This window comes from Triticum urartu, unplaced genomic scaffold (assembly GCF_003073215.2).
Source record: "Triticum urartu cultivar G1812 unplaced genomic scaffold, Tu2.1 TuUngrouped_contig_6147, whole genome shotgun sequence".
In the NCBI taxonomy this organism is placed as follows: Eukaryota; Viridiplantae; Streptophyta; class Magnoliopsida; order Poales; family Poaceae; genus Triticum; species Triticum urartu.
Window position 1 is genome coordinate 1 of NW_024116883.1, and position 10,313 is coordinate 10,313.

General features: G+C 46.7%; 1 protein-coding gene across 1 annotated transcript; it reads right to left on the reverse strand.

Annotated features, from left to right (window-relative positions):
• Positions 1–1,351: 1,351 nt before the first annotated feature.
• LOC125530210 lies at positions 1,352–3,483 on the reverse strand. The gene is made up of 3 exons (XM_048694610.1): positions 3,336–3,483; positions 3,224–3,303; positions 1,352–2,246 (listed from the first exon to the last, which is right to left on the reverse strand). The coding sequence occupies exons 1-3, from the start codon at positions 3,368–3,370 to the stop codon at positions 1,549–1,551; spliced, it is 813 nt and encodes a 270-aa protein (XP_048550567.1). The 5' UTR covers positions 3,371–3,483; the 3' UTR covers positions 1,352–1,548.
• Between the last annotated feature and the right edge of the window lie 6,830 nt (positions 3,484–10,313).

The window sequence follows — 10,313 nt, forward strand, 5'->3', positions numbered from 1 at the left end:
GAACAACTTGGCTCGGGCGGACGGAGTCTGTGGTTCCCGGCCAGCAAATGGTTTACTAGTGTCTAGCTAGATTTTACTATGAGTCTGTTAGAACTAATGGAGTTTGACGTGGCAAAAAAGATCGTGTCTAGTCACTGTTCCTATGGATTTACTATGATTCTGTGGCATGCTGCCGTCGTAGCTGGACTGGATAAAGGTGTTCAGTCACGTGTTTACGGCCCGGGGTGGTGTTAAACGGCACGTGTGTAACTGGTGCGCGACACTTGTCAGCGTCCAACCTTTCAGGGATTCTTCTTGTCGCAACGCACCGCCGTACAGCGGTCACGCCTCAAAACAAAAACAAAAAACCCACCGCTTCCGCAGCTCCTCCGTCGTTGATTGTCTCTATGCCATTCAGCTGATCTGTGGAGCGTGGACTGCATCGCATTGACAATATTTATTTTTGTTCTTCCACAAGAAATGCTTACAATATTTTCTCGGTGGTAACATCGACGATCCACAAATCAGACCACGGTGGAACTTCAGATCAATCGACCCAGCAACGAATACTCCAACTACGGTATTATTATTATTATTGTTATTATTACTACTGCACAAAAGAGAGACATGCTTAAAAATAATACTCTCTTTATCTCAGTTTACAAGTCTTGCACATATACCTAGGTCGTTAATTTGATCAACTTAATAAGATGCATACATTACAAAAAAGAATTATCATTACAAACATTAGATATTCTATTTTCTAATGATAGAATTTTTATGCTAAACAATATATTTTATATAAGTTAAATTGACAGTCTACATACACGTGCAAGACTTGTGTACAGTTGTATAAAGATACACAAAAATGGCGCGAAAAGGTCCCAGCGAAAAGGTCCCAGTGAACTGTATGTAGACACGAAACAATAGTACAGAAGTAAATCAAAATTCCGAGGTTGTTACAAGATCCAATAAATAGACATCAGAGTATCATAGCAAGAAAAGAATTTCTCAGAAGAAATGTTTAGAATGTTTTCTGGCCGATAAACTGATAATCCACACATTAGTGATGGATCCCCCATACAACAACAAATAGTACAACATTACAAGTGTATAAATACACACAGAACAATACTCCCTCCATTCTTATTTAGTCCGCGTATTAGTTTTGGTCAAAGTCAACATTTGTAAATTTCAACAAAGTTTATAAAGAAAAATATTAATATATATACAATAAAAATCAATACCATTAAATTCATTTCATTATTGAATGTACTTTCACATCATATAGATTTGTTATAATAAATGTTTATATGCAGAGTAAATAAAAATGGAGGGAGTATTACGCAAGTAAAAATCTCTTGGAAGATAGTAGGCCTGGAATCCTGGATGAACTCGGTCCCAGTGAACTGTAAATCAAAATCCAGCCAGAGACGATGTTACAAGATCAGATAAATAGACATAAGAGTACGATATAGCAACAAAAGAAAAAAGAAATTCTACATGCGCTTCCGCAAACTATCTAAATTCTCTTCAGAATCCAAGAAAACATGACCAGGGTGTTCAGAATCAAAGAAAACAGATCATGATGACAGCGCAAATGCTGAAGTCCATCAGCATAGCTTCAGACGCCTTCTGTAGCAGCATCCCGAGCTCCAGCATCAGCCCTAAGCCATCAGAACCAAGGCTGATGCCGGCCTGTCTGCCCCTCGCATTGGGGTCCCTGTTCTCCATCAGCAACGACATGACGATGGTTACGTTCGTTATGATGAGGAACAGGAGCGGCCTTGTGCAAACCAGTACTCTGCTGATGGTGCCACCAACGTCCAGCCCCCAGTTCGAAAGAACCACAATGAAGGCGATGAGAATGGATGCTAAGCAGCGGTTGAGCTCTGTGGCTGAGATGGCCTGGGTGATCTCCTGCGGCGTGAAATCCACGAGTTGCTTCAGAGTTTCCAGAGACCAAGATGAGTCGTCTGCTTGGTTAGGCTGGCTTGGGGGCACGGATCTGGGTCTCATTTCCATGTCCCTCGGAGGCACAGATCTGGGTCTCATTTCCATGTCCCTCTTAGGCTGCACAGTTGCTGCTCCATAATCATAAGTCCTCTTGTTGAGGGTTTCATCATCACGGCTCCGCAGCAACGGCGGCTCATATACTGGCTGGATCTCAGAAACTGCGCTGCTTGCGTTGAATTTGTGGAGTAGGTCGCCTTCGCTACTGTGGCTCTTATGCTTGGGTTGTAGACGGGGCTCGGCAACCGGTGAATCTGCAAGATGGCAACTACTTTGATCACATGGTGGTTAAGAAGCCATAGGGTATGTTTTAACATTTAGGCAGATTTGTATGCAATAAGGCAAAGAGCATTCAAATGGTTCAACTGGCATCAACTAATAAGGTACGAAATAAGAACGCAAGGAGTCCGTAAGAAAGTAATCGTGTGCTCATTGCGAGGCTACAAGGGACAGGCAGGGAGAATTATGGACCAGAAAGCAATCTAGTGGGTCGAAGACAACATTGTGATAGAAGACCCAAAGAGTTGCTCATAAAACTAGCAAAAACATAGGAAAGGGCAGTTTGATAACTGATTAACGATTATCTGATTAAGATGCAACATAGAGGAATCTCTTAATCGCAACTCTTCTAAGAAGAGTCATGGAGACGTGCTCAATGAGCTGATGCAACGATGCTCAATACTTCCTTGTTTGGGGAGAAGGTTCTCATGAGCAGTGCTCATGAGATGGTTTAAGCGATAGTATGTACCAACACACCTTAATAATCGCCAAAATACAGTGATGTGAAGTTTTCTAACCAATTCCCCGAAAGAACCATCAATACTTCAGGTAGAAGCTCCCCATGAATGGTTTGGCCATCTTCCAACACAAATTCGCGTCCTATTAGGCAGAGAAAATATCTAAAGAAGAACAAGGGTATGCATCCAACATAATCTCCGCTTCCAACACTCTAAATTACGAAATTCGCACGGTGCATGATCCAGAAACGTAAGATTCCGCGGTAGGAAACCTGCAATCCATGATTTGTACCTGGCACCAGATATTCTAAATCTAGCAACTAATCGAATAGCCCTACAACGCATAAACCGGGAAAGATCCCCCGAAACTGAATTCGACGGTCAATTCCTAAACACGGCTACAATCTAGCCCAATCAATCTGACGTGAACGCAACAGGTAGTCGATCTGGATACACCCCAAAACTAGAAATCGGACCCCTGTGGCGGCGATTACCTGGGTAGGGGTCGGGGGGGAGGTCGCGCGTCTGGCCGGTGATGAAGGCCAGGCGATCTGATCCCCTTTCGACCAGCCGGGGGGGCCGCGAGTTTGCCCTCGGGGCGGCCGGCGGCGCCGCGTGTTTGCCCTCGGGGCGCCCTCCATCGCCTCCCTCCCTCGTCGCGCGAGCGGAGCACGCCCAGGCCACTACTTTCTCTCCCCCTGCTGCTCCACCCCGTCGCCTCTCCTTTTTCTTTTCCGAATTCCAATCTCTTTTCCTCGAAGCGGAAATTAATCGGTATACGCGTCCCCTGGCCAGAAAAGACCCTTAAATCGGCCCACCTTAGCCCATAGTGAGCCCAACTCTATTGGGCCTATCATCGCTCAGATGGACCACGGGAAAAAAAAGTTGGAGCACGCTGCCCCCCGCTGTGCGAATCGTGAAGCACATCAGAGCACGTGAACGTCCAGACTCAATTTTTTGCACCTAAAAGAAAAACGTGATCGCCCACACTTGTATCCAAAAAAAAAGTGATCATCCAGAAGTCCAAACCGCATGCCTCTGCATTTTCCGTACAGGTGCAGCCCTGTCGTCGGTGTGCGTTGCACGCCACCTCTTGTTTTTTTCTCCGGGTTCGCTCGCGCATATAAATCTCGAATTAAAAGATTCCGGCGGGGCGTAAAGGCCGTCACATGCCGCGGGTGCAGAGTATGAGCCATATATGGTTCATTGACTTATCTCCGTGCCTCATTAAAACTGGCCATACGACGCATTTTGGCCGCCGGATCAGTGGTGCTCGAGTCGTGCCTGCCAAGCGAGCCAGTGCCCATTTATGCGCCTGTACGCCTCAACTGGCCCGAGTTATATGCCCGGCTCCCTGGTCGCGTTAAGACTTCAGAAGGACGCCGGGTCGTCGGGTGCGGCCGTGCAGCTAATCTGTCGATGGATCAGCACTTGTGCAAAGTCCAATCACCCAGGTGAACAGAGAATGGAAAACACATATTCAAACGAATAAGAGGTTGCGGGCGGCCGGGTCGTGCAGCGTTGTAGCTTGAGAGTGAGCGGTGGTATGTTGGGGCAGCGGCCCCGGAAGGTGGTGTCAGTTGACCGTGCAGGGCGCAACGAAGCGGTGGATGGTGGCGGCTTCGAGACTTTGCAGCTTCGAGAGTTTCAGCTTCGTGTTGTGTGGGTGGCAAGGTTGCCTTCGATGTCGCTCGTTGACATATAAAGGGTGCGGGCCATATGAAGTGCATGCCCTTAGAGCAACTCTAATGGGCGGACCCATTTCGTCCGTGCATGTCCATTTGGATCCGTGCGGATAAAAAACACTGCCCAACGCGCTGACCCATTTCTATTTTCTGTCCGCTTTGTGTCCGCGCGGACCCATTTCAGACGCAAATCGGGTCCGCGCGGACACAAAGCGGGCGCTCTTTGCGTCCTCCTCGTCCGCTGCATGCGAGGCTGGCCCACCTGGCACAGACTCACCACCTCTCATCTCTCTCCTCCTTTTTCTCTGCCTAGCCCACGAGCACCCGTACACCCACGCCGGCAGTCGGCCTCGCCTCGCCTCCCCTCCCCTCGCGCGTGTACGCGTGTGCGTAAATGGCACGTGCACACACACGCGTGCGGGATTAGACCGCGAACCGTATCAGGAACAAGAGCTTATGCGTTGCTTTCTTTTCGCAGTACCCGCCCCCAGGCGTTCGCAAAGTAAGCGTCCTTTTAACGGGCCAGCCCTTTTTAATGCGCCGCTTGACCCTGTTTTGAAAATGAGCTTTGCTCTTCTGGGCGCTGGGCGCTCCCGTGGTTCGCGAGAAGGAAAAAGGACTAATCTTTTGTTACATCTGGCACGAGATGAAAAAGAGAGAGCTTCGTCTATCGATGAACAGCAGATTGACGGAGCTCTTGGCATTGCTTTGTTTTTCTCTCCTTTCCTATCAGCGAGTTCCGATCCTTTTGTTCGAAATTTCTTCGTTCGTACCGAACCGCTTGCGGTTATTTGAGTATCGATGCTGTTGGAGTCTAGCTTCCGACCAATCCACTTCACTTCGGAGGACATAACAGCTTAAGAAGAAATCGAGATCAGGCCCGTGGAAAGCACACACACACGCCTGGGGAATGAATCCACTTTTTCATTCTCAATACTAGGGGGGGCTTCTCCGATCAATTGCTTTAACTGTTATTCCCCAGATTGGCGAAATGACCTTTCGTCTTGCTTCCGTAAAATAATAAAATGTGCTTTCACCAGAAGAAGAAAAAAGAAGATAGCTCGGTGCCGGGGACACTATGAACACACATGTACTTGGTTGACTTCACGTCCCGTCTCACAACCGGGTAAGATCAAATAAACAAACAGCTTGCTTGCCCAATCCCTATTGAGAGGATTTCTTGAGCTTGAACTTCCTTTTGTAGCTCCGCTCACAAGGACTTCTTTTCATCCGCAATGAAGCTTATACCACCACTTGGTCAGTAAGGCCTGATTCAAAAAAAGATCAATCACCCCCTTCCCTACTTCAATGGAAAAGGGGGAATCGCCCTTTCACAGCCGCCCCTCCACAAAATTTATACCTATCCTTTCGCCTAAGATGATCACGAACGAAGACAGAGAATTGCGTAGATAGGAGGAGGAAACGAACCAACCCGAAAAAACAAACAAAAGGGAATGAGAGAAATGATCGGAACGGTTGAAGAAAGAAAGAGAATGGCGGCCCCTTTCGGGGGGTTAAGGTTCCTCTCGGAGACTGCCAGTCTACAAGAAGCTGGTAGAGCTTTAGCCATTGGACCACATCCATCCATCCTCCTACCTAAAGACGCCTTTTCTTGTTCGTTCTTCGAATTACGCTAGTGGAGACTAATTCCTTCCGGCTAATGAAGATACTACCCCAGTCTTCCCATTCATTCCCAGTGGATCCTTCTTATCCCTTTTCATTGAACGAACCAATCTAGCTCCTCCGGATACGATCATGCTTAATGTTACTGGCGCATGTTAATGTCTTAATCTCATAATAGACGAAAGAACGATAGGGAGTTATCGAACTTAACCTATAAATAACTAGTATCTCAAAAACCAAATAAAAGGCTTTCTTTTAAGCTTGTTAATGGAATTCCACAGGAGTCAAGCGCTAGCAAAGAAGAATTGGAAATCAGTCGCTTCCCTTCTGGACTCAAGTCAGCAGAAGAGTGAACTTCATATTAATAGGTAAATCCTACATCAAGCGTAAAGGAAGTACAGTACACTTATTTGGATTCGTCGTGAAACAAAGCTATTGTCTGGTTTCTGGTCCTGGGTGGATTATTTCTTATCATATTGTGAGGCGGATCATAAGATTGCAAATTAGGCGGATCATAAGTAGATGCTATTTTACAAGGGTGGGCTTTAGCTGAGAATCAAAAGTACGATTCCCCAGAAACACATTCCCTTTCAAGCTGAGCTGAGACGTATCCGGCACCTTTACTTGGTCCAGTGCTGCCTCCGGCACTTCTTTCTCTTTCTTGTGCGAACAAACTAGAACCTGCCAGCCCAGCCCTATCTTCCGAATCAGAATGGACTAGTGATTTTGATCTATTGCCAGAGCCCTATTCTTATGATGGAAAGATCCGTGCTCACATAGCTGTCAGAAAGTTTTACTTGCATCTATTTCAACTAGACGTGAGGTCTCTCCACGGCAACAACGAGGAGGAGGAGATCCACATTTAGAGGGCGAGGGGTTCGAAACTCGGGGAGGTCACATATGGTTGTGGAAGAAGAGCTTGTACGGGCTCCGAGGTCAAAGAAATTCGACAAGTTCTTGGTCGATCGATACCTTTCCATCCCGGGGCAGATCTCCAGATCCGATACGAGTGTAGATACTTTACTCCCTTCTTCCTCAGTGAGTAACGTATAATGGCGAGGTGACGCGGGAGCTCGCCCTCCAAGTGTTTGACAAAATGACGATGCAGACATGTCAAAAATGCATCCCGCGCCCGTTGGGCACACCGACCGACCCAAACAGAAAAGCGGACGCGGACACGCAGACGGGCGACCCAAACGGACAAAAAGCGGACAAAATCCGTGTCCGTTTGGGTCGCCCCACTGGAGTTGCCCTTAATTTCCGCGGGAGGGTCCCATGGTTGCTCCTCTCATAGTAGTCATGGATTCTTCTTTCCAGCAGCGGTGGAAGTTGTGTCTTCGACATGTTGTCGGCAAGAGTGAGCTTAGCCATGTGTGCTTCAGTGTGTGAGAGTGGGCTTGGCACTTGGTGTATCGGTTTTCGTCTAGTTTTTCACTAATTAACTAGGTAATTATATTTTGTTTGATTAACAGATGAGGCAAAGCCTTTGCCTCCGTCTCGAGAAGGGAAAAATGATGAATAGAATGAGAGAAAACATATTTCATCCTTCTCTCTCTATCAGCGGCAGTTGGGCTGGATGTGTTGGTGAAGAGCTGAAATGGGCTGGTTGACGTCCCAGTTTACTAGAGGCCTACATTTCGCCCCCTGGAGCAACAGCCCACAGGACAGTTGGGCCAGGTTATACACAATGCGGGACAGAACGTTTTTCAATGGAGATCCGACGGCCAGAAACACATAGATCACGAGAACGGACGGCCGAGAATGCAAATCGTTGTGAGGGCAAGGATTACGTGCGGTTATACTGTCCTTAATATGACTGTAATTATAAGTTTGGACATCCTTTTTGTTTTGCGGTGAATAGGGAGTTCTGTTCAATAATGATAGGGTTACATTAAGAGGCAATACCTGCTCTACACAAGGAGGTCTTTAACCAAAGCACACAACAGTGCTTCATTCTTCATGACTTTATAAAGCCGAATGGTTTGCTACTCTATTTTGTTCTCATCTAAACTTATAAGCAATATGTTGGAAATATGAGCAATTTACCAAATGATTTTATTAATAGAAATATTAGATAAATCATGACTAATATAACATGGATAAAAATAGTCATGCGATCTGACAGAGAGAAGGTAAATAATATCTTCATATATGAACTGCAACCAAACATGTCTAAAGCAGATAGTAGAACAGGTTGCATAGATAGCGTAGAACCTAACATATGTAGGACAAACACTAGAGCAAAGAACTGCGAGAGAACTTCTAACAGAAAGAGCAAGAACACGTGCGGGATAGCAGCAGCAGTAGCACTGGACTTGGGGTCGGTGTCGTCGCCAACCATGTCGTTGAGAAGGCCGTCAACGTCGGGGAAGAAGTCATTGTCGGGGAAGTAGTCGTCGGAGTTTGGGGCGTCCGTGACGAAGAAGTCAGTAGTCGCGCTGAGAGCTCCTCAAAAACCTTATCACCCTTCTCCCGTACATGACTCAAAAGGTGCGGTTTCGGAGGCCTACTGTCCCGACCCGCGGTGCACGCCGCAAGCAGGGATGGGGAAGAACGTAGCAGCAGCGCGGTGCTCAGGAACTTGTGGCGAGAGGAAGAAGAGGTTCTGGTGCGTCTCTCTGGGAGGAGCGACCTCCCTTTTATAGGTGCAAGAAAAGGAGGCGAGAGGGCAGCGAGACGGAGATGAAGCGAACCGCCAGCAGCCGAAGGGCTGCACCGTTCGCATTCGAACCCCACTTTCGCAAAAATCTTTTCAGCTTTCGTGTGACCTTTTCTATACCCGTAGTGCGTGGCAAAATTTAGACATCGGCTCGGCTCATTCCCGCAACCCGCGGCGCGTCGTGACGAGGCCTGGCGTGGCGAGGTGGGCGGCGGAGGAGGAGCGCGCGTAGATGTCCCTCTTGTTTTCATGCTCATACTAGTGGGGAAAGAACCTCCCTTTTAAAGAGGTCCAACTCCCTGTAAACTAGCAATGTGGGACTACACTTTAGTTCCACCTCTTGCCTTGCACGAATGGGCTGCGTGGGCCTCTAGGATTTATTAAGAATTTCTGAAACTGCTATTGGTCTAGGCCCAAAGTAGACAAAATTTCAGCAATACCCCACCAGATCCTAGAGGCACACAAAAATTGCCTTCGGTTCCAAAACACTGTTTTATATACCGGTACTGCAGTGGAGACTATTAAGTTGAATTTCCACCTAGAACTCTATACTACACTAATAAGCAACTTGAACAGTGGACTGGGCCTTGAACTGCAAGTTTTCTACGAATCTAGCTTTACATAAAGCCTTGACCGATACGTGGCTACTGTGGGTCTTCCCCGCGGGTGGAGCTTATGCGTCATACTCCGTGACCTTTCATGAGTTTACTAGAGAGAACCCTACTCTCATAGATTGCGATGTTTGACAATCAGACTCATATAGGTGTGTTCTTCAAAAGATGTTCTGCAGGACAACATCTCTGCTTAAATGAGCCACTTAGAACACATTAAGATATACATCAACCTGCCATGCAGATTAGGAGAGTATTGTGGAGTGGTATTGTGAATAGTAAGAATACTCTCCTCTCAGTTGACCAAGAGCTTGTCTTCCATATCTAATTCACGGGATCTCTAATCATAAAGAATAGGTTACCACTATGAACAACTCATATTGTGGGTCTCATACCCATCTCCCTCGATGCATTATCTATCACATTATGTGAAAGACCCTTAGTAAAAGGATCTGCCAGATTTTTAGACGTTTGGACATAATCCAATGCAATAACTCCGGAGTTTTTCATTTTTCTGACAGACTTTAACCTTCTCTGAACATGTCTTGATGACTTCATGTTATCCTTTGAGCTGCTCACATTCGTGATCACAGTTTGATTGTCGCGGTTCATAAGGATACCCGGTACAGGTTTCTCAACAACCGGCAAGTCATTCAAGAGCCGACGAAGCCAATCTTCTTCGACCGTAACTGTATCTAGTGCTGTGAGTTCTGCTTCCATTGTTGACCACGTTAAGATGGTGTGCTTGCAAGACTTCCAAGAAATAGCGCCACCTCCATGAGTGAATACATATCCGCTCGTGGCCTTTATCCATCAGCATCTGAAATCCAGTTTGAGTCACTATACCCTTTAAGCACCTTTGGGTGCTCGGTGTAGTGAATTCCATAATTTGGAGTGCCTTTCAAATAACGCAAAACTCTCTCTAGAGCTTTCCAGTGCACATCTCCTGGTTTTGAGACAAACCGACTCAGTTTGCTAATAGCAAAAGAGATGTCAGGTCTTGTAG